General features: G+C 52.2%; 10 protein-coding genes across 10 annotated transcripts; 6 read left to right on the top strand and 4 right to left on the bottom strand.

The window, feature by feature from the left end:
* Window positions 1-417: 417 nt before the first annotated feature.
* On the top strand, window positions 418-1,816 carry BDZ83DRAFT_643403 (permease for cytosine/purines, uracil, thiamine, allantoin-domain-containing protein). The gene has a single exon (XM_060509671.1). It carries the CDS (start codon window positions 637-639, stop codon window positions 1,606-1,608), a length of 972 nt encoding a protein of 323 aa, XP_060357883.1. The 5' UTR covers window positions 418-636; the 3' UTR covers window positions 1,609-1,816.
* A 662-nt stretch (window positions 1,817-2,478) lies between these two features.
* Window positions 2,479-3,856, top strand: BDZ83DRAFT_770102 (uncharacterized protein; the record flags this gene model as incomplete). The annotated part of the gene is made up of 4 exons (XM_060515336.1): window positions 2,479-3,077; window positions 3,167-3,555; window positions 3,633-3,700; window positions 3,759-3,856. Coding segments are annotated over exons 1-4 (822 nt in total), but the record flags the coding sequence as incomplete, so codon positions are not given.
* On the top strand, window positions 3,629-4,716 carry BDZ83DRAFT_190371 (uncharacterized protein). The gene is made up of 2 exons (XM_060501589.1): window positions 3,629-3,700; window positions 3,759-4,716. Exon 2 carries the CDS (start codon window positions 3,935-3,937, stop codon window positions 4,601-4,603), a length of 669 nt encoding a protein of 222 aa, XP_060357885.1. The 5' UTR covers window positions 3,629-3,700; window positions 3,759-3,934; the 3' UTR covers window positions 4,604-4,716.
* A 627-nt stretch (window positions 4,717-5,343) lies between these two features.
* Window positions 5,344-6,337, top strand: BDZ83DRAFT_724688 (uncharacterized protein; the record flags this gene model as incomplete). The annotated part of the gene is made up of 3 exons (XM_060512686.1): window positions 5,344-5,384; window positions 5,833-6,152; window positions 6,192-6,337. 3 exons carry the CDS (start codon window positions 5,344-5,346, stop codon window positions 6,335-6,337), a joined length of 507 nt encoding a protein of 168 aa, XP_060357886.1.
* A 688-nt stretch (window positions 6,338-7,025) lies between these two features.
* Window positions 7,026-8,548, bottom strand: BDZ83DRAFT_593626 (oxidoreductase NAD-binding domain-containing protein; the record flags this gene model as incomplete). The annotated part of the gene is made up of 2 exons (XM_060506645.1): window positions 7,026-8,374; window positions 8,449-8,548. The coding sequence occupies 2 exons, from the start codon at window positions 8,546-8,548 to the stop codon at window positions 7,026-7,028; spliced, it is 1,449 nt and encodes a 482-aa protein (XP_060357887.1).
* A 2,366-nt stretch (window positions 8,549-10,914) lies between these two features.
* On the top strand, window positions 10,915-12,629 carry BDZ83DRAFT_593621 (cytochrome P450; the record flags this gene model as incomplete). The annotated part of the gene is made up of 2 exons (XM_060506644.1): window positions 10,915-11,047; window positions 11,107-12,629. The coding sequence occupies 2 exons, from the start codon at window positions 10,915-10,917 to the stop codon at window positions 12,627-12,629; spliced, it is 1,656 nt and encodes a 551-aa protein (XP_060357888.1).
* Window positions 12,630-12,813: 184 nt separating this feature from the next.
* BDZ83DRAFT_713106 (uncharacterized protein) lies at window positions 12,814-14,188 on the bottom strand. The gene is made up of 3 exons (XM_060511629.1): window positions 13,818-14,188; window positions 13,452-13,736; window positions 12,814-13,361 (listed from the first exon to the last, which is right to left on the bottom strand). The coding sequence occupies exons 1-3, from the start codon at window positions 13,980-13,982 to the stop codon at window positions 12,906-12,908; spliced, it is 906 nt and encodes a 301-aa protein (XP_060357889.1). The 5' UTR covers window positions 13,983-14,188; the 3' UTR covers window positions 12,814-12,905.
* Window positions 14,189-14,417: 229 nt separating this feature from the next.
* On the bottom strand, window positions 14,418-17,831 carry BDZ83DRAFT_797777 (uncharacterized protein). Its single transcript, XM_060515907.1, has 8 exons — window positions 17,622-17,831; window positions 17,540-17,559; window positions 17,418-17,481; window positions 17,328-17,368; window positions 16,883-17,236; window positions 16,769-16,823; window positions 16,578-16,691; window positions 14,418-15,503 (listed from the first exon to the last, which is right to left on the bottom strand). Exons 1-8 carry the CDS (start codon window positions 17,806-17,808, stop codon window positions 14,452-14,454), a joined length of 1,887 nt encoding a protein of 628 aa, XP_060357890.1. The 5' UTR covers window positions 17,809-17,831; the 3' UTR covers window positions 14,418-14,451.
* A 2,099-nt stretch (window positions 17,832-19,930) lies between these two features.
* Window positions 19,931-20,839, top strand: BDZ83DRAFT_593627 (O-methyltransferase; the record flags this gene model as incomplete). Its single annotated transcript, XM_060506646.1, has 1 exon — window positions 19,931-20,839. The coding sequence occupies one exon, from the start codon at window positions 19,931-19,933 to the stop codon at window positions 20,837-20,839; it is 909 nt and encodes a 302-aa protein (XP_060357891.1).
* Window positions 20,840-21,157: 318 nt separating this feature from the next.
* Window positions 21,158-22,569, bottom strand: BDZ83DRAFT_643422 (UbiA prenyltransferase). Its single transcript, XM_060509672.1, has 3 exons — window positions 22,266-22,569; window positions 21,918-22,212; window positions 21,158-21,851 (listed from the first exon to the last, which is right to left on the bottom strand). The coding sequence occupies exons 1-3, from the start codon at window positions 22,441-22,443 to the stop codon at window positions 21,278-21,280; spliced, it is 1,047 nt and encodes a 348-aa protein (XP_060357892.1). The 5' UTR covers window positions 22,444-22,569; the 3' UTR covers window positions 21,158-21,277.
* Window positions 22,570-24,117: the final 1,548 nt, after the last annotated feature.

Below are 24,117 nucleotides of genomic sequence, written 5' to 3' on the forward strand. Positions count from 1 at the left end.
GGGGCCGCCGTCTAATTCGGCGCGTAGAGGTCAATAAAGATACAGACACTGACGTGGACATCTACGTCAACAAAGATTCCCGTCCGTTACCTCCGTCCCGTCGAACTTACGGTTCTTGGGAGTTTTTGGGGTTATGGATGGTTACCGAATCTTTCAATGTTGGCGTTGGGACGACGGGTTCTTCCTCGATCTTCTTGGAACTCAACGTCTGGGTAAGCGATTTAGCCCAACCCGCGAGATAACTAGAGGCAGCTATCCATGGGCTGATGGAGCTAAAGCAATTGATGATTGCAATCGTCGTCGCTCACACCTTTGTTAAGTTTGTGTGTATAGCTGGAGGCCACCCCGGCGCAAAGTGGCATATCGGGTTTCCGCTTTTGATAGAAGCAGAATTGAGGTATATGGGGTTATCTGTTTCCCATAGTAAGTCTAGACCTTAAATCTCACCTTACCTTTCCCAGTGCAAACAAGATTTGAGGCTGTGTTGACTAATCTCGCGACCAGGCCATCCGAGTCTTCTCATCCTTTGTATGGACAGCCACTAACACGTGGCATGGGAGCCAATGCTTGAGGGTCCTCTTGACCTGCATCTGGCCATCGTACCTCAATTTGGATTCTGAGTTTGCGGACGGGACGATGAAAGTCTATGACCTCATCTCCTTCATCCTGTACTTCCAGCTCTGTCTGCCATTGATGTGGTTCAGCCCAGAAAACTATCGCAAACCGTCCCTCTTCGCCTCGACTACAGTGGTGGAAGCCGTTTTTGTGCTATTGATCTGGTCTACCGCTCGTGCGGGCGGTGGAGGTCCCCTTCTTGCAGATGTGAGCAAGGTCTCTGGTATCAAGCCTGCGCAAGGGGGAAACTTGGGATGGGCTTTCGTAGCCGCGGTCACGGCAAACATTGGAGGTATCGCCACGCATATATGGTCTCAGTCCGATTACACCGGCTATGCACGGAAACCAGGGGACCCAGTCCTCGCTCAGCTAATTATGGTACCTATTGGAACCATCTTTGTGGCCTGTATCGGTATTATCTGCGCGTCATGCGAGGCAACGCTCTACCCCAACGAAGGAAAGGAAAGCTGCTATGGCAGCCCTACGCCTTCCTCGCTGCTGTGCGCAAGAACGAGGCTAAAATTCCGCCGCTCGGGATGGGGTTGCGTTCGCCAGTATCGCTTCATGCTATCGCAGTTTGGCATGGTCGCTGCCTCCAACTGTGTAGTCGCGGGTATCGATCTAGCCGCGCTGCTACCGCCATGGTTTACGATCCGCCGCGGGGGATACTTCACCACCGTCTTCGTCTTCGTCCTCGTCATGCAGCCCTCGTCACTGCTTAACAGCGCCAGCAACTTTCTAACCGTGGTCGGCAGCTTCAACGTCTTCCTCGGTCCGCTCAGGGGGATCATGTTTGCCGACTACTTCCTCATCCGCAAGCGGACCATGGAGCTCACTGACATGTACGGTGACTCACCCGACAGCATCTACTGGTACAACAGAGATTGGAATCTGCGGGCGGCCGTTTCTTGGGTACTCGGCGCCTGGATGTTCATTCCTGGGTTAGCGCAGAGAGCTACGGCACCTAGCGAAGTTCAGGCCGGGTGGACGTGACTTTGACAGCTGTCCTGGTTTGTGGGATGTCTCGTATCTGGCTCGACGTATCTCGCATTCGATCGTATCTGGCCCATGCTTGAAGAATAGGCAGCGGATGACCTTGATTACTTTGGCACCTTTGGAGACGCGCCAGTACTGCGCGGCGTGGCTGAGCTGGACGTAAGCTCGATATCAGAGGCTGTTTGGCGCGGGGCAAAAGGTCCAGATCGTCTGACGCCAGTGCAAGTTCGTATTTATTGCCTGTTCCGTCGACTTTTCAAGTGGACTAGAACCCAAAAATCTCTGCATACTTCAAGCCACAGTCCCAAGTTGGAAAGCTGGCAAGTAAATGTCTCAAACCATGTATTCTTCGCCCCTTCAATCATATCATTTATGATGTCTTTTTCGTTATATGATCCGTGGCATCCCCCCACATTCCATCTGATCGTCGTGCATGGCCACAGCGTACCTGGAATTTCTGCATTTGCTCGGTGCTAGGCCGTTTGCAACTGCATTAGAGGCTCGACAAAACCTAGACCATTCACGACATCAGTCCAAAACAACTGAGTGAGAAGCTTATTGGATTGAGGTAGAGGAGCATACAAGGGACGACTGGAACGGGTAGGGCGAGTGACTTTGGATGAATCGTCGCATTTCCCACAATGCCACATCGCATTTTGGGCTTGGAGGAGCACGCGCCAATGCCTCTTTCTTCCCATCTGTCAGTAATTAGCTCAAGCTTTGAGTGAGCTTATCCCACGTTTCATGGGGAGTACCCATTTCGATCCCATTGAAAACACTCTTTGTCCAGATATGGACAACTGATCTTCAGAAGGCGAGATGGTATCCACGTCCATCAGACTTTCCGACGTCAACACCCGGCCCGTGGCCTCTGAGCGTGGTGCCGATCCAAAAGCTTGAGCCAGGTGCCGGTTCAAAGTCTATTCTTTCTATCTGGACCTATGTCTCTATGTTCTTTTTAGCTCGAGCGGACCCCCCTCCCCGCATCCAGGAGAGAAGATGGTTCCGATCCTTGCGTAACCTGACCTTCTTTCATTAGGGTGCCGTCCCTACGGATCGCATGCCATCGAATACGGCCGGCTTTGACTCCATAGATCTTCTTACCTTGTTCTCTTCCTGATTGCCCTTTCTTGCCCCTGCCGCAATTTCCCTGATGCAGCAGTGGCAATCATCAGGTACGATCAACCTCATGTCGCGGCATGGTAGACGTCGACATTGACCCGCACCGACCTCGTCGCGTCCTCGCGGTCGCCATCTTTTGCCTCTGCCTCACCTGGGTCGCGGTGCCGCTGCGCATCTACTCGAGGCTCTTCCTGACACGGGTGTTCACTCTCGATGACAAGCTCATATGCCTGGTCCAGATCACATTCACTGCGTACCTTCTTACGGATATCGCGGCAGTCTTCCACGGGTCTGGACATGATGCTGTAGAGTTTTCACCAGAGGACAGAAGGATAGCTCTTCAGGTATGTGTAGATGGCTCCTCAACTGTGAAACAACAAGCTTGGGGCCTTTCCACTTTGCGAACACCAAGGAGCTGATACTCTGCGTGCAGCTTTTCTTCGCCGGCGAACTCCTTTATCTGATAACTACTATACTCTTGAAAGTCTGCGTTGGCCTACTATTGCTAAGCATTGCCATTGTACCTTTACATATTTGGACACTTCGAATACTCCTATGTTCGACATTCGTTTTCGGGTCCCTGTACTTCATCCTGGTCATATTCCAGTGCAGACCGCTTCACGTATTCTGGGACGTGGGCCCTCGGACACCAGGCAGCTGCTTCTCAGATAGCGTCGTGCTTGGCTGCACATACACCCTCGCGATCCTGAACTGTCTCGCGGACTGGACTTTTGGCGCTCTGCCGTTGTTGATTGTCTGGTCCCTGCAGATGCGCCTAAAGACGAAACTACTAGTCATTCTGCTGCTAGGCTTCGCGTCCATGTATGTCGCCCTGCCTATTTACATACCAGCATATGAAAAAGCTTTAAGACTTACTAATCACCTCCCGTCTTCTTTAGAGCGAGCATTGCTACCATAGTGCGCGCAGTAGCTGTTCCAGGACTGCTCAATCAGGAAAACTTTCTTCGTATGTCTCAAGAAAGCTCCCCTATAGTCAAGCTTGGTTATTTACTTACTTTCCCAAGGCGACACAGCATATCTCGCCATCTGGAGCAACATCGAACCTGGTATTGGCATAGCGGCAGCCTGTGCACCGGCTTTATCCCCGCTGGTTCGACATATTCTCGGGAAAAGACAACGGCGGGGATACGAAAGGGGCATCTGGCGAACACGGGACCTTCCAACAATCACAAACGACTCAATGGCGCTATCTGACAGAACAGAGAGGAGGCAGCACGAGTTTCGAAGCGGGGGCACATCTAAAAACGACGTACTACGCCTGCGGTTTGACGACTTTTCTTACGAATCCCGGATCTCCTCCGGCCCACAGGCACATCAGATGCGGCCGATGCCGCCGCCAAGGAGTCGGGCGTCGTGGGCGTTTCCGCTACGGCGCGGGTCAGCGGCCAGCGGCGGCTTTGATTGCATTACCGCTGATACCACGCTTACCACATCGACGATATCGTCAGACGGGGCAGCGACCGAGCCACCGTCATCGGGGATCATGAAGACGATGGAGTTCCAGCTGTCGTACGAGGCGAGGACGTGGACGACGTCGAGGCGGGGGAGGATGATTCCCCGGGACGAGAGCATGACGCTGCGGCCTTCAACGATTGCGGAGATGAGGAGGGTGACAAGCGGGGAGGTGCCGCTTCTTCATGACGGGATGTCTCCGACCTCAAGAGATCATGACGTCGAAGCTGGGTTTACGCGGACATCGTTTAATAATCGGCACTCATCACCGCCTGGGTCACCGTGGGAGTGGATGGGAAATCGACAGGTCAGGCCTCTTTCTATGAATGGGGGCAAGTTGGGAGCTGAGGCCACTCATACGACGACGGCGGAAAAGCGGCTATCGACAAAATCATAGCGAGAACAGATTTGTGGCTTGGCTGTCTGATCACGATTTCGAAATACATAATATTGTAACATGAATGTTCTCCATCATCCACTCTGATGAAGTTTTCGCTGCATGATGCCCTGCCGCACTCGATTGAAAAGTGACCATTTGGAACTGGATATACATTAAACTGAATTAGCCTTTTCCTATGTTGATAGGGTTACCCGAGAGAAGAGAGTTCTACATTGCAGAGTATCTAACTACAAATGATTACTGAGTGAGATGTGGCTATGCTGTGTAGCCCTACTTGCTTGCGTGCCGTCCAAGCAACATCGAAGTAACTGGGCTGAATCTACTAATTTGGGGCGAAAGGGTGCGCATGACCATGTATATTCCAGCGCTCTTAAGAGAGTACCGTGGTACGCTTCACCTTTGATTGCTATCTCCGAATCATTTGATAGAAGATCAAGTCACCCGGATGGCTAGGTGTTAGTATATATGGCTATAAAATGACGACATGTCCCTTCGTAGGTAAACGAGTAGCAAACAAAAGAGAACAGAAGAGACCAGAAGAGACCATATCGATTTTACATTCGATTCCCTTGCCTACTTGTCTGTCTGTCGTCAAACTGGTTTCCATATCTTGAGAGAAATTGCCACCGAAATCACAACGGAAACCACCACCAAAGACAACAATCGATAAAGCTACAAAGCCAAGAACAATCGATCAGCCAGAAAACAGTCAGGCTGACAACCCGCTATTCTTCTACATGCCTGATGCAGAATGGGGAGAATTCTGCCAATGGCACAAGTCGAGCTTTATCACGTAACAAGGATAGGGACCACAATCCACAAAGTGCCTATCACGTGCTGTATCACGTATATTTCACTTACATCCTATATATAGACCTTTTTCTTTTATCTATTTCTATTTTAAGAGGTTAAGCCACTTTACTATACTCCGTATACCTATTACTATATACTATAACTCGTAATAATTATAAGCCTAGCTCTATCCGCTATTATTATAATAATTAAAAGTGCTATATTATTTATAGGTCGTATACCTAAAATAAAAAGTAACCGTTCGAGTTTCTGTCCAGGTAGAGGTTTTTCTAGCTAGTCTACTACTTGCGGGGCTAAGGCGCAGTTTTAGACGCCCATTGCGGAGGATGGCTCTAGGCGTCTGGGGGGTGTGTCACGAGATATGGGTATGGTTAATGCTGCCCACATTGAGTGGGCCCGCTTTTTGTGACAAGCTTCACCATTTCCAAGGCAGATATCTCCGACCTTGTCGGCCACAAAGTAGACGAAACGGATCGTGATGGAATCATCAATTTCAACTGTGCCGAGCAATTCATGATGTATTGCAAAGCCGCAAGATTCCATGACATCCCGATGCAGGATCAAGTCCTAGCTGCAATCAGTCCGAAAGAACAGAAGAGACTAGGCAAAAACGTCGATGGATTCACAAACGAGAGTTGGGATCTGATCAAGAGTGCCGTCGCCGAGACATGCAACAAAGCGAAGTTCGGACAGAACGCGTCCTTGGGCCGGAAGCTATTATCCACAGGCGATCGTCTGCTCTGCGAGGCTGCGTCAAAGGATCGCGTTTGAGGCATTGAATATACCGCCAAACATGCTTTGTCTCACCGTCAACACTGGGGTGAGAATCGACTAGGAAAAGCTCTCATAGTGACGAGAGAGCACTTGAGGAGCGAGGAGGCCCGCAACAAGAAGCCTTGGGAGCATTATGAGGCGTAATGGCACAGCCTTCCCAGCAGCAGCCAGCAACGCGGCGCAAATATTTCGACTATCGCATTCACCATCTGGATTCATAACATATGAATGTCTCAACTCCCCGAAGATGCATGCCTTCTGGTACCTCGGACAAACTTCCGATTCACTAAAACAATGGCTCATCTCTACGAGACAATATCACTTCAAAGCAAACAGGGGTGTCGTTAGCGCAGGCCTCCCGCAATGCTGCCGCGGCACAGAATCAAGCGAGCATCATCCTGGGATTAGGGAACAAGGAGGGACACTGGAGGGTGGACGCTTCGTCCTGGCAGCATGCATGAAGGTTGCCAGTAAAATATCCAGTCAGGAGTATGAATGGGAAAAAATCGGTGAGACTGTGAGGGTCTGGGAGACCGAAATTAATGGAGTTAAGGAATAAGGAGTTGCGGAGCTTAAGCGTTTGTTATGGTTGTTCATTTCGATCTCTAAAGATGACAAAGGAGATGTTGTAGTCTATTACAGGAAGGTATCAACAATGGTACAGATGGGATGTCATCAATCCAGACACCAACCCCGATGCACCTATTCCTCGACTCCGTTACGATGCAACCCATGGATATTGACACAAGAAAAGAAATAGTTCCGGAAAAAAACGATAATCACAACTTCCCATGGTATCTCTCTATGTCATTCCCCCAACAAGCGAAGCAGCTTAGAAGCAGAAAACGGCATCAGACATCTTGGAAGTGGCACCAGGCTTCTCGAAGCCCAGGTTCACCAACGATTTCTTGGCCGCGTTGACCATGCCAGGCGGGCCGCAGAGCATGACGCGGGAGTCCGGACCGGGCGCGGGGAACCGTTCGGCCATCATCTCCTGCGTGACGTATCCAGTGCCGTAGGCCCAGTTCTCAGGCGGCGAGTCGAGGAGGTAGTGCAGCTTGAAGTTCTTGGGGTACTTTCTCGCAAAGGCCTCGAGCTCGTCCCTCAGGAGGATGTCGGCCTCGGAGCGGTTGGCGTAGATGAGGCTGATCTCGGTGGTGTCGCGGTCATCCTCGCAGATGGCGCGGATGAGCTGGTACATGGGGGTGATGCCCGTGCCGCCGGCGAGCATGCCAATCTTCTTTGTCAGGTTGGGGCGGTAGCGCATGGCGCCCTTGGGACCGCGGAACTGCACCTCGTCGCCGACCTCAAGGTTGGCGAGGTAGTTGCCGGTGAGGGCGCCGTCTGGGTAGCAGCGGATGACGAGCTCGAGCTTGCCGATGTCGGCGTTGTTGGAGGTGGGCGTGTAGGAGCGGGAGACGGACTTGCCGTCGATCTCGGCCTTGATGGCGACGTGCTGGCCGATGGGCAGGCCAAGGACGGTGGTCGGGGTGGGGAGCTCGAAGACGAAGCGGTAGACGTTGGGGGCGAGGAGGGTCTTTTCGACGAGAGGGAGAGGGTGATAGGAGACGGGGTCGAGCCAGCCGCGCTGGTTGAGGGGGTTTGCCTTTGCGACCTTGGGGATCTTCTTGTGCGGGCGGTAGTGCATGGGCGTGAGCTCGTAGTGGAGGAGCTTGGAGGCTTCCTTTGCGGCGATGGAGCCCGCAACGGCGAAGAAGGCTGAGGCGACGGCGAAGCCCTCCATGAAGCCGAAGCCGGTGCGCTTGGAGCGGGCGGCACCGCTGCCGAAGGAGAGCCATGCGGGGAACTGGATGTTGAGTCTCTGAATGGCGGCGATGGCGTCCTGGCCGGCGGGTGTGGAGGAGGCGTGGCGGGCGGCGACGGCGCCGAGACCGATGAAGAGGGCTGCAGCAGCGGCTTGGGATGCGACGCGGGCTGCTGAGCCGGAGCCGGAGAAGGTCTTCTTCTCGGGGGTAGCCTTGGGCTGGAGGCGGACGGCCTTGGGAGCGGAGCGCTTGTTCACGCCTTTGAGCTTGCCGACCTTGAAGTCGGCCATGATCTCGTAGGCGTCTTCGGAGTGGCCTGCGTTGTCGAAGGCTTCTGAGGCGTCGACGCCGGCGGCCTCGACGAGGACATCTGCGCCACCGGGGTGGTCGTGGAGGTACTTTGAGACATCGTAGACTGTTATTTGGTGGTTAGATTCGTGGTCTGTGGGCAAGTTCGGAGAGCGACTTTGGGAGGGGGGTTGAGCTTACCTTCACCGTGGATTACCATCCAGCAGTCGTTTGCCTCTCTGTGCGCGGCAACCTCCTTGGCCGTGAACTCGGGGCCTACTGTTGACTCTGTAGCCGCCATTGTGAATGTGTATGTAATATTGGTATCTCTGAGAGATGGTCGAAGATGGGAAAGGGGGCGGGGTGAGAAGCAGTAGTGTTACGCTGTTGCAAAGTCGTGTCGCGCTGATGATATCAAAGAGAATTTTACTATCTTATCTAAGAAATGGGAAAGATCGATGTCGATCGTGATGTGTGGACAAGGTTACAATGAATAAGACCCCTTTTACTTCAGAGGGCCGGGCTTCGGAACGGGGGGGAAGTGCAGCGTTCCTATTTATCGAAAGATGGCGAGGCCATGGCGACATTTGCCAGCGGAAAAGATGCCTAGGTATATCCACAATTTACAAGAGGAATTCCAGAATCGTCGTCACTCGTCAGAAGATACACCTCACTTTGCATTGGATGAGAATGAGAACGAAAAAAACAAAAGGAAACAAGGGTAATGTCCGAAGGGCAAAGATGCCGAGGCACAGAGATAAAGTGTGGGCATCATCGGGGGACCCTGCGCGCGTTCTTCTGCGCGATAAAGTCGATGGAGCCCAGGGAACGAAGTTATGGAGCTTTCCTTTCGAAAGCTCCAAAACGTTCCCAAAGCTTGGGACCATTAGGAGCTAGGATTGGGATCCATTTGGAATGAGCAGAAGAGATGAATCTGGAAAGATTCGGCCGGCGGTCGGCGGGTGGGGGGCGACTGACAAAGCGAAGGCACGGGATTGGATGTCGGGAACCGGACCCACTTACGGCGATGTGCCTCGGCGGTCCCGACACAATGAGCGGGTTGATGACTTGATTGACGTTTATGCCTTGATTTCAGAGAAATGCACGACTCGGTTCCCTTCTTTACCATCATTTCTACACCTACCCAGCGCCTCCATATGATGCATTCTTACGTGCTATGAGAGCAGAATTCTTGAAGTGTTGGTTTGCGAGAACGAGGGAGGCAGAAAAAAAGTGCGATCTTCATCGCAAATCAGCCAAGCCTAAAATTAAATAGAGATGAACTAGGACAAGAAAGTGTAAAGCCAACATCGTCACAGACACGGATAGGGATGCCACTTTAGAGACTACCGGAAAGCCAAGAGATGGGCCGCGGCTCTGTCTAGTGTACTAACACTAAGGTAGCAACTGCGAGATTCGTTCCTGCACTGGAAATCCGTGCCCTCGAGGTTGTTATCGAAGAAATCAGAGCATAGCAGCGGTACGGTAACTAACGGTTCGGTCTCAGGGGCCGAGTGGCAGAACTGACGCAAATAACAAGAGACCCACAAGCGGACGGTATCCGGAAGAAGACGGCCGATGATTGGATGCATCATGCCATTTACGACCAAAGCTCGGTGGTGCGTGGTCCAATGAAAACAGGCAGAGATTACGTAGGTGGCATAAAACGAGCCGAGGCCACGGACTTCGGGACTTGAGCGGCGACAAAACGGCGACGGAGCCACTTAAGCCCTCGGTACGTACCTAGAGTCAGCCACGATGGACCCCCACTCTGCCACCCCTGCTCTGCAAAATTCTGCAGCTTTCTCTCTGCTCCCTTTCGTCTCTCCCTCTGTCAATGTGGCCTCCTTTCCCACTTCCGACCTTCGAGAAAGACCATCTTGGAGCTTATCAAATCATTCAATGCACCAAAGTTCAAAGCCAAGCACCCACCCCTGGCCCTTTCGCCTCGGCACCTGGACGCCTCTAGCGCAGATCACCCTTGTTTAGCCCTATCGCGGCGCATCAAACGTGCTCCAAATCTCCGATTTTTCTCTTGCATTCATCCTCCTTCCGCGATGGTTCAGGTTTCCGCTGTCATCATGCCAGAACCGCGGCTCTTCTCCGTCCGCGCCCACATCTTTTTTTGACTCTGCACTTGCAGTCTGGAACCTATGTACGAGTCTGTTGCTTGGTTTCGCCGTGTTCCACTGTTCCCACGCCGGCCACGGAGCCGATATACAAATGGATTCGTCTCACTCTCACGGCCCGCTTGTTTTTCGGACTTGAGCGCCGCCCATGAAGTCATGGCCCTTGGGTCAAGGGGACCTTGAGATGAACCTCGGCAGGCCACTTTTTTCTTCGCTCGTCACTCATCGGCCAGCTGTTCGGTCTGTGTGTTTGTGTGTGTTCCCACCAAAAGAATTGGCATTGCCTGGGATCGGATTGGATAAGCTGCGCCATATTGTGATGTTCCATAGGTACGTACTGTTTTGATTGCGATCTCTTTTTTTCTCTTATATATCGTCAACGGGTTGCATCCCCCTCCATCTGGCACAGCAGCTTTTGGGTTGAAGTCTTGTCTTATCTACTTCACTACTACTACTTCGTACATCCTGAATACAATTATTTGGACATCTCCAGATTCGTGCGCTCCTCCTACTCCATCCACACATCACATCCTACACCATGTCATCACAACGCTTCCACCTGTTGGGTGAAGACCCTTCAGTCGTAACAGAGTTCGAGATTCCCGCCTCAACAGACGAGGAAGGTCTTCAACATCTCGCCGCCTCTCACTTTGCCGTCGTCGACCACAAGGGTAAGCCCAATATCCCGCCATATCATGGATCCTTGGCAACGAACTAACACAACTACAAGGCGTTGGCTTCGTCTCTGGAGATGAGGCTCTGACGACAGTCGCCGATGTCCTCGCCGCCGAGGGCCCCGTCGCCATCACCATTGACGGCCACCCCGTTCGCGAAGTCCCCGGCCCTTCGGGTCTGCCCTTCATAGGCAACTACTTCGAGGTCTACCCCGACCATCTCGGTAACCACCAGCGCCTCTTCGAGAAGTACGGCCCCATTTTCAAGACCACCAACATGGGTTCCGTCATCTACCACACCAACGATCCGGCCATCGCCAACATCTTCTTCTCCGAGAGCGACTTCTTCACAAAGAACATCATCCCCGGTCACCCGCTGTACCCCATCAAGAACAAGGAATCCGGAGTCTTCCTCGGTGACACTGATACTCCCGAGTGGAAGGAGGTTCACAAGTTCCTCCCGCCCGCCTTCGGCCCCAAGGCCGTCCGTCACTACGCCCCGACCATGCAGGCCACTATCGAGGACTCCTTCAAGGTCTTTGACGAGCTCGACGAGAAGGAGGAGGCCTGGAACGTCTATCCTTACATGCTCAAGCTCGGCTCCCAGGCCGTCGGCAAGCTCGTCCTCGGCATGGACTTTAAGCACTTCACCGCCGTCGATGCCCCGCCCCACGAGATGGTCATCCGCATCGCCCAGTCTCTCGAGCTCAACAAGAAGATCACCTCCATGGGTAGCTGGTACGCCTCCCTGCCCTTCGGTGACCCTCAGCGCCTCCGCGACGCCCGCGGCCGGATTGTCGAGATGATGAACGAGTCCATCAACAACGCCTCCAAGGGTGTCGAGAACCTCGAGCTGCAGGAGGCCGCCCTCCAGGCCGACAACATGGTCGACTACGTCCTTCGCGCCAGCGACAGCAAGGGCAACAAGCTGCCCAAGGAGCGCATCATGGAGCCCCTTGTCGTCGCCACCGGCGCCGGCTTCACCACCACCTCCTCCCTCCTTTCTTGGCTCCTCTACGGCATCGTTGCCTACCCCGGCATGCAGGAGCGCCTCCTCCAGGAGCTCATCGACAACGGCTTTGACGAAAACACCCAAATCACCGCCGATCTCACCCAGAAGCTGACCTTCCTCGACAAGTACATCAAGGAGACCCAGCGCCGCCACAACCCCTCCTACCAGCCCGCCCGCACCTCAAAGGTGGACATGATCCTCCCCGGCGGCTACAAGCTGCCCAAGGACTCCATCTGCATTCCCGCCATCCACCACATCCACAACAACCACCTCGTCTGGGATAACCCGGCCCGCTTCGACCCGGACCGCTGGGACTCTGACAAGGTCAAGAACCGCCCCAATGCCTCGTACATCCCCTTCGCCACCGGCCCGCGCATGTGCATCGGCTTCAACTTTGCCCTGCAGGAGGTCAAGGTCTTCCTTCCCAAGCTCATCTACCGTTACAAGTTCAGCCTGGCGCAGGAGGGCCCGGTCGAGTACGATCCCATGTTCCAGCTCATCCGCCCGAACAACCTGTACGTACGCGCCGAGAGGCGTGTCAAGTGGCCTCCTAGGACTGAGGCCTAAGATGGTTTATGAGTTGTGTAAAAAGTGTTGGGAATCGGTTTCGGTATATAGAGTTCGTTTTTTTGTACCATCATTGTCACTGTATACCCTGGAGCATTGCATGGCGCAGAATATTTGGGGATTTTCGGGTAGATCTCATGATATAGACATAGAGCTGGATACTTATGAATCTAGACTAATCACATGTTCATTTTGAATCACTCTCCCACACATTCGTCGGCGTTGACTGATCCTAACTCAATATTCCCAAGCACTCTCGTGCTGAACCAACCTCTCTTACTCGAACTGCTGCGCCCCAAATTGCCCATTCAAATCAATTTGCAGCAATCTCTTCTCCTCAATCTCCGCCTTCCGCTCCATCAACTCCTTGACATCCCAATTGGTCGCGACAAACCTCCCATTCAGGAACCGCGCCTGCTCCGAACAAAGCCAGACGGCCGTCCCGCCGACGAGCGCGGGGGTATCGTGCGCAAAGGGGCGGAACCGGTCCATGGTCATGTCGGTGTGGACCATGCCCGGGTGCACCGAGACGGTGGTGACGTTGTACGGGTGCTCGGCGGCGACGTGGGCGTTGAGCTGCTGCGTCGCGAGCTTGGCGATGATGTAGGAGCTCATGGTGGGCACGACCCAGTGGGTTATCGTGGTGATGTTGATGATGTGGGCGTGCGAGGTCGAGGGGAGGGATTTGAGGAAATGAAAAGTTGGGTAGAAGGTTCCGCTGATGTTGGTGGTCTAGTTGTGTTTTCAAAGTTTGTTAGCAAGGAAGTTATTATACTCGTATCATCAAGGTCAGGAAGGGGAGCTTGTGGACTATCTACTTACCAGGTCTTCCATCCAGAGTTTCGGATCGCTGTTTGTGATGAGCTCGAGAGATTTCTGCACGGCGGCGTTGTTGACCAGGACGTCTGCGTGGCCGTACGTTGCGTTGACCTTTTCGAAGAGGGCCTTGACGCCTGCTTCGTCTGTCATGTCGACGGGATAGACGAGTGTTTCGACATTGGAGTTGAGCTCCTTGACCTTGGCCGCGACGTCTGTGAGCTTCTTCTCGTCCCTGGCCACAAGAACGAGGGCTTTCGCTCCAGCTCTCGCGAATGCCGGTACAATTCCCTGGGCGCTGGTGAGTTCAAGCATTACAAAGAAGGAGAGTGGGTGTAGGTCAATAAATGTCTAGGACGCGAGAGGACTTACCCAGCCACCGATGCCGCGGCTCGCGCCGGTGATCACAATAACTTTACCGGCGAGAGAAAGCTCTGGGTTCTCTGGTTTGATAGCTGGGTATTCATCTCTGTAGGCCTTCTTTGTGAATTGAAGGGCCTTGACGTAGAAGTCTGGTGGCATAGAGTCGGACGCCATTTTGACAGGTTTCGACGTGTATTTGTGCAAGTTTCTGATGAAAGAGCCGGTTGACTATAGATTTACCATTACGCAAACATTTAGTCCCCAGTGGCAGACGGCGTGCTTTTATCGGCGAGAAAGAATCTGGCCCTGGCTTGCATGTACAGTGAACCCAACCTAGCTATCCCATCGGTTCATCAAAGCTCATGCGGGGATAATCGTAGCCGATTCTCACGGTTGCCCACATGTAAGCACTTGGCAGGTTGAAAGCCTGGGCTACGTGAGATTTGGGTTAAGTCCATCGCATTTCCGCCAATAGCTAGTGCTAACGTAGTCTCTATTTTATCCAGGGCATTGGTGTCCGCTTACGACATGCATACCTCTCTGACAGCGATGACCGAAAGATGCATAGTGCTGACGGCAAGGAGGATCTAAGATTCCTCACTCGGATAACCCATGGCAAGCCCATCATCACAGGACAAAAGTGCTAAGCATCATCCTCAACTCCAACCATTTTGGACGACTCCCTCCATAACCGCGCAGCTTTCTCCTCATCGTAAGCCCACGAAGCATACCCAGGATCCGTCGTCGCAGGCGTGAATCCACCGACACCAGGTCCGCCCTCAGCGCAGTCGTTGAGATATTTCCCGCCCTTACCCTCCCACTCTTTACTCACGGCGGCATAAACGGTGGTAGCGGCCCCTTGCTCCGGGTTCTTGAGCGTGCTCATGAGCTTGTTGAACGTCTCCTCTCCCATGCTGGCCTTGATCGCGTCCACGTCGACGTTTTGCGACGCAGCCATGCTGGTCAAGATGGCGCCTGGATGGAGCGAAGTGGAGTGCAAGTTCCGCGAGGCCCCATAGCGCCGCTCAACCTCGTTGGAGAAGTAAATATTGGCCGTCTTGGATTGGCCGTATGCCGTGTACGGCACATACGATCCCTCCTCGTCAAAGTTGACATCCTCGAAGCGGATATCGCCGGCGCGGTGGGCCATGGACGACACGACGACAACGCGGGACGCAAAATCCGGCGTTGCGGACGCGAGGAGGGCGGGCTTAAGGAGCTGGAAGAGGAGGAAGTGGCCCAGGTGGTTCGTGGCAAACTGCGATTCGAAGCCGTCTTTAGTTATGGTCTTTGTCTGGGCCATAATGCCTGCATTGTTGACGAGAATGTTGAGCTTGCCGTTGCTCTTGGACAAGAAGTTCTGCGCGCCTTTGCGGACGGAGATAAAGTCGTCGAGGGACATTTCCACAAAGTCTAGAGACCCGGAGGTTTCGGTCTTGGTTGAGGCGGTGATGTCTGCGATTGCCTTTTCGCCCTTTTCGCGGCTGCGGACGCCGAGGTAGATGGTGGCGCCGGTTTGGTAGAGCGCGCGGGCTGTTTCGAGGCCGATGCCTTGGTTTGCGCCGGTGATGAGGATGGTCTTGCCGGTGAGTTTCCCGACGAGGCCTTCGTCTTGGATGATTTGGAGGGCTGTTGGGCGAGCATCGCCTGGTCCCTTGGGGGTCTGGAAGGCTTCGGCGTATCTAGACATTCTTACTGGTTTATAGAAGGTTCGTTTCTTAGTTGTAAATGGGAGATCAAGGGTGAGGACAGAGGACTTGGTTTACTTTAAGGTCCAGAAGGCATTCACGAAGTTGAAGTCGGATATTTATATACCTCGTCATGAATGTCATTAGACCAATGTTTTAAAAAGGTTCTCCTCCTCGTCCGCCGTCGTTGTCATAAATTTCGCATTCTCATACCGAACCCGACGAAGCTGGCGACTTACACGCGAGGTCTTTCGAGTGTCGACTGAACCCCCCGGGAAACTCAATTCAACTCCGCCAACCACGACATGCAGCTGCGGGGACAATGTTACGAATCCAAACGGCGCGTCGCCGGCGCCTGTGCTTTCTAGAGTTGGCGCTAGCACTCGCGGGCCTCGCGGCATGGGTTTTAACCTCACAGGAAGCCGTCGAGGTTCAAATGCGGAGATTGAACCGGCGGAGTTTCGGGAGCGGAGTGGGACTCGGGAGCTGGAGGAACCTGGGATTCGGTTTCCGATCACGTCTGAAAGCGCTCGAGATCCCGCACTTCATGTGACTGCAAAGTCACATACAGATAAGTTGGTTAGAGCAGCTTGAGTATTTAGAAATCAACAAGGGAATCAGGTCATTCATACATGCATAAAGAGTAAATACTGACATTGTGTCACATAAAGATGCCCGACAGCGCGGCTTTGGTGCTCTGCCCCCTGCAACCATGCATAAGCACTTCATTACTTCAAGTTCGAATCAGTAGAAGCTCTACTGATCTTCTGCTTCACTTCCGCCCCCTTGAGAGTATCCCAGCCTCCTGAAACCCCGTGCATGATAGCCTCTTCACTGTCGTTTCTTGATGCATTCCCCATATTCGTCTCCTCTCCCCTCCCTCTCCCGCTCGATGTGATGGTAGCTTTGTATCCGGTATGTCGGCTCGGCAGACTCTGTAGAGGATACGAAGATCGCGTTCCATTCCCCTGCCCTTCTTTGCCATTGCTCCCTAACGGATACTTTGTTTTGCACGAAGAAAATCCGAGCAGTGCGGGAAAGAACGTCTTGAAGAACGCCTTAAGTGCAGATGAGCACCCACAGAAGATGGCGACGTAGAGCTCAACGGCGTACCAGATGAGCGAGCTGGCGAATTGCCGGTATATCTCGGGTTCGTTTGCCAATTGTCGGACGTAGTAGAAGCGCACGCAGCCAGCTATAAACACCGGTCAGTTGCCTGACTTTTCCAGAATTCAATCCCTTGGACGACTGTATCACCGAAGTCTGACTCACCTGCAACGCAAACCACTCCCAACGCAAACACTGCCGATACCGCCCACTTTTGCCGCTATCATTCCATGTTAGCAAACGCGAGGAACTTTAGAGGTATGTTCAAAATGAAAGTACCTGCGGCAATTGCAAGCCCCAGATCATGGGAATCGGACAGATCCAAAGACAAATATCTGTGACAATGACAATCACCCCGGCGGCGTCCCAGAATGCCTGTTGTACCGCAGCCGGCATGCAGTATTCCGCATAGATTTCGTGATCCCCTTTGGATGTCCAGTATACCTTGGCAGGGTTGCATTCGATGGCGGACATGACGAAGTGACAGATTCCCAATCCGATCACTGCCGCCATGAGTCCATACACCGTCCACCGCATCGTTGGTCGGTTATCGAGGCGCAGATAAAATAACAGAAGGCCGACTTTGACGAGGACGTTGCCGACAGCGAAGAACAATCGGGAGATATAGAGTGACTTTGCACAAAGGAGTAAGGTTAGTAAGTTGCAGTCCATGTTTAGAAACATAACCTTCGGGGAAACTCAGCAAACATCCGGTCAAACATACTAGCAACATTGGCTCCCACTCATTGAACGGTATATCAGCTCCTGCCTCCAGTTAGCAGAAGAAACTCAGGCCTTGTTTGGTCCAGCTCACTGATTCTTCCTAGGCCGTGTCTCACAGAGTTCATGACGAAAACAGACTGCAAGATTGTGGCAATCTACATCGCATTATGCGTCAAATAAAGTTTGTGGCTTTGGGAATGATATATTACTCACGGTCCCGGCAATCATCATAACTAGAGAATCGCGTTGATTAGCAAGAACTCACCGACTAACAAGCTGCCCCAATGACACGTACAATCATCAGCCCCAATGGACTTCGTGATGGAGAACCTCGTGTATAACCTGACACCCATCACGAAGACTATGACGATGATCAAGGATCCATTGACCCCGAACGCCCTCTCTTGGGCCGTGTTGAACTCCGAAATCGATAAGCTGCCATCCTCTTGGCGGCTAGACAAGATGCAAAAGATGTCATCCATGGCTGGTTTTGTCGAAGCAGTCGACAAACTCGGGTCCGAGTCGAGGACGGACCATTTCGCTGGGGGGAAAGGGCACGGGAGGCGGGGTGAGTCTGGGATAAATGCATCCTCTGTTCCCATCCATTACGCTCCCGTTGTCCTTGCCGGCGCAGACCGGTTTCCTCATTGGGCTCCGTGGCTGGCTCGCGCTCGGACTGCAGCCAGGGTAACGAATGGCGAGTGCTGCAATGTTTTCCAGAAACAGAACTTGACCGTTGTCACGTTATGCTATTCATTGCGAGTGTGTGTGGAAATTGACAAGGCCCAGAGTGTAAGGGGAGTCTCTTACGAGTCATATAGGCTGCTTATCGTGGGACGTGATCGCAAGTGCTAGTGATGTGGATCAGAATTATCTGCTTCGCGTGGAGCGCGGCAGTTACACAGTAAAACGCAATGGGAGTGTCCACAGAATTATCTGTCCCCCTAAACGGTCCCAGTACTTCAAATCTTGCCGCAGCATGCTGTTATAAGTTTTGAGTCGTATGGATTACTTCTTACCCCGGAACCTTTCTTTCTCTTTCTCATCTGAGTTTCGAGCAAGGCAGTGAGCGTACGAAGTATTGTTACATTTGGTCTCTCAGCGACAATCTTGAATCTCCATTTTCTTCAAACGCCAAGTCCGCCTTGTGGTTAAATATGTCAGATTAAAACCTGATCAGGCAGGGTTTGGATCCTCTGGATGCAACGCTGTACGGTAAATTCACTTTCGATGTCCGCGCGGAGGGCTGCCGCCCGGATTTGGTGTTACATTCCGTTCTCAGAGTTCCTCAATGCAGAAAATCTCCCGCTGCCATGACTCTGCCTGACATTCAATTCAATTTGCGCTGATCTTACACGCCATGTGGGAGGCTGGAGAGACGCTGAATCGCGGAGCCAAGACTTTTTAAGCGTGATGACGCGATGGCGAGTGATTGAGTATTCCGCGGATCGGTTACGATAGAATATTAGACCTTGAGCGGCACAGCAGTGCCGTTGAGGATTCAATTGACAACTCCGGGTTAGCGGGACTCTGGGTCATCGATCGCGCTCAGACCAGAAGTTCGACCTGTCAATTGTGGTGGACATTCGTCATGCGGGGAGGGCTGGACGGTGAGCGGGGAGCAACCCGATGCCGCTTACTACAAGGGTAATGAGCATATGCGGACAACATATAGGAAGCGAGCATCCCCCTTCTTGAGTTCTTGAAAGAAAGTCTCTCTTCTGAAATCTTACGAAGATAATTTCACCCGCGCGGCTACCGTCACCAGCTATCTTGAGTTACCTGCTAAGCCACCGCGATATGGCACATACGCCAAAGGAACCACGGCGGCTTTATCAGATGAACGCTCGGTTTCTCGGTGACTCCTGAATCCGACCATTACTTAACGGTAATCCGTTCACTGGGGGAAATGTCGTTGTGTAACCCTGGCTTTCTTCATGCACCTTTCAATCGCTGGGCACCACCAAGCCTCTGTTCCTGATCCTTCAGAAGCATCACTCGTCAACAATGGTTGGCTCAATGGGAGGCTGAGGACGTGCTCCTGGGATTCGTTTTCTTATAGACTTTATCTGGAGTTTTCTACAACTTTGACATCTACTGGCGGCCGCCGAGTGCAGTCTTTCGGCCGAGTATTCCATCCCAACGAATCTTGGAACTGCACCGTGACTCCCGTTGTTATGTCTCTGAGTTGTTAGAGCCCTGCACGATCTTCGATACTGTGGACTTTGGGTACGATGGCGAACCCGAGGATTGTCATTCCTTTCGTATTATCACACTTTCAATTCGATGACGCATCTCATGCATGTAAACAGCCAACAATGCCTCCAGTCACGTCCAGTGGACAGGATAGAAAAGATCAGATGAAGCGAGTCGCGCAAAGTTTCACAGCCGACAGAACGCCTTTCCGAATGCGCGATGCACGGCTTGACCAGCAAGCTCCTAGCAGCTGCCTAGCTTGGCTATCAGCATGTACCGAGGCACGGAATTAGGACTGTCTACGGCAAAGAGAGTTTCTCAAAACCAAGGCAACTTGTGGGCTGTTTTCTCTCACATCGCCACCGTTCATACACCTACCCGATAACAGACTGGATAGCAACACATATAATGCCTTCATCAGCTTCATCCGGTGGGCTCGGAAAGGGCAAAGTGACCCTCAGCGGTGCACAGGAAACCCTCTTACTGACGCTCTTTGCCCGCGCAAAAGATGCCGAGTCTTCGCGTCCGATCTTGAATGATCAATATGCACTCGATATTGTCTCTCAGATCAAGGACCAGGGGTATGACTTCAAGCGCACAACGGCCGGCGGTCCCACCACAGTCATGTTTGCGAGCTCGGTCTCGATGCGCGCTCGCATGCTCGACATCTGCACCGAGAAGTTTCTGAGGAGGAATCCAGGCCCGGCTACCGTTTTGCACCTGGCGTGCGGCATGGATTCGCGTAGTCTTCGTGTCAAATGGCAGGGCGAGGGCCGTTTGTGGATCGACGCAGACAGACACGATGTAATCGAGCTTCGACGGCAGGTCATAAAGGATCCGAATACTGGCAAGGGCGAATACCGATTGATAGATCCGAATATCCACGACGACGCGTGGTTAAGCAACAGCAATATCCCCACGGACCGACCAGTGCTGATTCTCTTCGAAGGTTTGACGCCGTACCTCACCCCCGACGAGATGTATGGCCTCTTGCGACGGATCGTGAACTACTTTCGGCAGCGCGGAGTCCACGGCGAGATCCGTTTCGATGCCATTGGGTCGCTCACGTATTACACCGCAAGCTTCTTTCTCAACTCTACTTTCAAGCTGATGGGTACGCGGTTCAACTACTATCTGGATGATCCGAGGACGTTGGAGCAGAAGGTCCCCGGTCTGAAGTTCAAAGAACGCATCTTTGGCACGCCGGATCTTCTGATCTTTGGATTTCTAGGCTGGGTTGTGGGATTTCTGGGATGGGTCGCCGATCTTTTCGGGCTCACAGGTCGTATTGGAGGAGGCTATGGATACGAGTTCTGAGGGCTTTGATGACCAGAATCACATCTATGTCGAAATGAGCTTCGTATATCAACAAATTCACGCGGTACCTCTTTTGAAGATTCGACAAAATCTATGGAAAATTGAATCACACTGCGCGACATCCGAGATGATACAGCTCATGTAGATCAAATGTCAAACAAAATTGTCGTAAGCCATGAATAGCATTTGGCGTCGTAATACGGACATTCGATGACATAGGTTCTTCTTTGTTCCTTGACAAGCTCATCAAGGTTGGTGGGTGTCACTGAGTGCACATCATCCAAACTACCGGACACATATAATATTTGAGAATAGAAATTGCATGAAATTCGATGCTTAATTGCAAAAAGTTCCGCTGTTTGACCTTCAGAGTTCAGGCTTCCTCACTAGCGAAGTCTTGACCGTTTTCGTCCAATTTTTCTCCACCGTGGTATCATTTCAAAATCTCACAGACCGCTGTTCGCTCAAAAGGACCTGAACTGCACAAGCAGCAATAGTCCACACTCCAAGAACAAAGTTGCTCTTATGTATACCTCCTCCACTCGATGGTTTATCCGAGTCGAAGTGCGCCAGCTGTGCTGCAAAGGACGCAGTCCATATTCCCATCCAACTGAACCAAAGCCATAGAGACCCGAACCTTAGAAGGTACAGAGGCATACACATGACGATTGGGCTGACCAGTACAAGAAGGAACCGATGGAAGTGGCGCCCTCCAACAGTGTAGAATGAGTTGACGTTGATCTTTTGATCATCGACGATGTCTTGGTAGCTGTAGGCTGTGTTGAGGTAGATGATCCAGAAGAATACCATGAAGCAAAGCGGCAAACAATAACCGATGCTATCACCAATCGACTCGTACCGACCGTGAATCGCGGATCGACCCAGAACTGCAGGCCATGCAATCGTGAACCCCAAGATGTATTGTGGGTATATCCGAAGCTTCAAAGCCATGGGTCGTTTGCCATAGGGGTATAGCGCTGAAGCCAATACCACTGGGAACATGTGTCGGAATCTGATGACGAACGTTAGAATCCCTGTCCATGTAACCATCTGGGATGAGGAAATCGGGTGGCCATACACATCCTTTCCATTGAGCATATTGTGGACAATGGACAAAGACACGAGCAGCTGGAGCACCATCCACAGCATCGCATCCGTGGTGGTCACGATGCCCGCGGCCAGAGGACGGTCTTTAGTTCGAGTAACCTTGGCATCGATATCTCGGTCTACCCAGTCATTCCAGACCATACCGGCGCCACAAAATAGGTAGGCTGCGATGAAGCATAGCGTAGCCTGTCTGAAGACAAAGGCAGGTTGAATGTTGCTGTTGGGATCGACGAGTTCGGAAGCACCAGCCAACAAAACCGACCAGACTATACCAGTGTGAGCGTTGCACAACCAGACTCTGTCATAATCAAAGACTAACCTCCAGCAAAAGTAGTGAATAGAGGGTTGTACTTGTTGAATCGTGACAGGGTAACTAAGTGCCAGAACAATGTGACCTTTTCCGGCTTAGGCTTGCCTGTGTATATCTCTTTGCATTGCTTCGTAGACTGCTCAAGCTTGTATAATGCAATAGCATGTGAGATGCTTTGATACAACATGTCGACTCGGGAATTGGTGACGGCGGCGATTGTGGGTTGGCAAAAGGAAAGGCGTTTAATCGAAGGAGCCCACGTTCGAAGAAAGCGGACCGAACGCGCATGTGTGGTTTTAAACCTCCCGGTCTTTAATTCTCCTCCCTCCCCAGCTTTGCCCTAAGCTGTGAACGCCCAGCGTCCGCCCTGATATTTCAACCGCCAGAAGGACCAGAAGCTCCGTGTGTGCGTCTGTTTCAGATGTGACGTAGTTTGCGCTGTTGAGTTCGTTGTTGCAGGGAAGTTGCCATAAGGCTTTTGCCGAGGTGAGGAGGTTCACACGTCTCGGCGTGTATGGCATTGATCAAGGCATCTTAGCACTGTCTGTGTGGCTGTAGGAGAACCCAGTTTGCATGATCTAAGTAACGACACTTTCAGCCCAAAGCTTCTAAATGGGAAGGTCTCGAGAAGATCAACGTAGCATTTCTTGCAGAGCAGACTCGTTTTTGAAGCCCCGTATGAAGTTTTTACGAAAATTGCAAATCGGCATACCAATGTTTTTCAATTTTCAATTTCCAACGCCAAAGTCGCCACGAAGCAGGTAGGCAAGACCTACACAGTACGGCCACAAAGCATTCTGGTTCATCTGAATTCTAGAACAGCCTAGGTCTCCGCAAGACCGTGCGCGAGCTGGAAAGCTGCTTGACTAGCCCAGCCCATCTAACGTTTCTTTCTCGATCTCCTGCAGCTGATCTGTGGGGCATTCAACGGCAGATGATGATGAAGCTGGCCAGTCGAGGGATGTTCGTTGCATGGAAAGAACAAGTGGATGTGTTCCCTGATCGGCCATCGAACCGGCAATGGAAGGCCCTAATCACTGTCATACACGTAGTCCGACGTGCTAGCAGTATCCTGGTCCATGCCTGCGAGTTCACAGCACCTATGGGCAAAGGCGCCTCATTCTCAGCCGATCGTCGATGACTAGTTGTTCTCTTAGGCCCCCCTTAAAACCAACGGTCATCGAGTTGATATAGATTCGGGACTCACATGATATCTACCTGAGCTGTGCTGACGTGTTTGGTCGTGGGTTGCTCTGATCGTTTCTACACATAGAGAATGCGAGCTTTGGGATCCACTTAGAACCTGAAATGGGGGCTGCCAGTCAGGAAGATGCTTGTTTATGAGACTATTAGGCAGTGCCTCCCGCTGGCTTCGTCATCCACTAACGTGTAAGAGGCAGGATGTCAATAGTGAGGCTGCTAGGGTATGCTTCCTCTCGCTTTTCCACGTGCACATCTTATCCTCATTGAAATTGGGGATAGCCTTTGCTGAGATCGTGGCACGAGCTCATCTTTAGCATAGTTCACGGCGCATTAGCGAAGTTCACAACAACATGGTCGGGAGAGATTGCTCACAGGGTCGTTTGACTTGCCGCTATTGATTGCGAAGCCTACATGTATGTTCAAAGACTTTCTAACGATAGAGTTTGTGGCCGCTCTGAAAGGAGTGTTGAAGCAACCCTGGGGAGTCGAAACCCTCTTGAGTGATCCTTTTGGCATGTCCGCAACAGGAGATTGTCGATCGTCTCCACGTATCCGGGTCTAGCATCATCAAGGTTGGAAAAAGTTGAATCTCGCATTTGCCAAACAGTGACATTGTGGTTTCTGCCCATTACAAGCTGATGCCTTACTCTTGTCAGGG

The sequence above is a fragment of the Colletotrichum acutatum genome (genome assembly GCF_030867785.1).
Source record: "Colletotrichum acutatum strain CBS 112980 chromosome Unknown BDZ83scaffold_222, whole genome shotgun sequence".
NCBI classification, from domain to species: domain Eukaryota; kingdom Fungi; phylum Ascomycota; class Sordariomycetes; order Glomerellales; family Glomerellaceae; genus Colletotrichum; species Colletotrichum acutatum.

What these genes read in the sequence shown, in the direction of transcription:
- BDZ83DRAFT_643403 (XM_060509671.1), top strand. Translation starts at nt 637, where the DNA reads ATGAAAGTCTATGACCTCATCTCCTTCATCCTGTACTTCCAGCTCTGT.
- BDZ83DRAFT_190371 (XM_060501589.1), top strand. Translation starts at nt 3,935, where the DNA reads ATGGCGCTATCTGACAGAACAGAGAGGAGGCAGCACGAGTTTCGAAGC.
- BDZ83DRAFT_713106 (XM_060511629.1), bottom strand. Translation starts at nt 13,982, where the DNA reads ATGGCGTCCGACTCTATGCCACCAGACTTCTACGTCAAGGCCCTTCAA. An exon ending in GCCGCGGCATCGGTGGCTGG is followed by an intron (nt 13,737 to 13,817) that starts GTAAGTCCTCTC and finishes ACCAGCGCCCAG; the next exon opens with GGAATTGTACCGGCATTCGC. An exon ending in AACTCTGGATGGAAGACCTG is followed by an intron (nt 13,362 to 13,451) that starts GTAAGTAGATAG and finishes AAACACAACTAG; the next exon opens with ACCACCAACATCAGCGGAAC.
- BDZ83DRAFT_797777 (XM_060515907.1), bottom strand. Translation starts at nt 17,808, where the DNA reads ATGGATGACATCTTTTGCATCTTGTCTAGCCGCCAAGAGGATGGCAGC. An exon ending in AGTGGGAGCCAATGTTGCTA is followed by an intron (nt 17,237 to 17,327) that starts GTATGTTTGACC and finishes CTTTGTGCAAAG; the next exon opens with TCACTCTATATCTCCCGATT. An exon ending in GGGGCTTGCAATTGCCGCAG is followed by an intron (nt 16,824 to 16,882) that starts GTACTTTCATTT and finishes ATGGAATGATAG; the next exon opens with CGGCAAAAGTGGGCGGTATC.
- BDZ83DRAFT_643422 (XM_060509672.1), bottom strand. Translation starts at nt 22,443, where the DNA reads ATGTTGTATCAAAGCATCTCACATGCTATTGCATTATACAAGCTTGAG. An exon ending in ATTCACTACTTTTGCTGGAG is followed by an intron (nt 22,213 to 22,265) that starts GTTAGTCTTTGA and finishes ACACTGGTATAG; the next exon opens with TCTGGTCGGTTTTGTTGGCT. An exon ending in ATGCTCAATGGAAAGGATGT is followed by an intron (nt 21,852 to 21,917) that starts GTATGGCCACCC and finishes GTTCGTCATCAG; the next exon opens with ATTCCGACACATGTTCCCAG.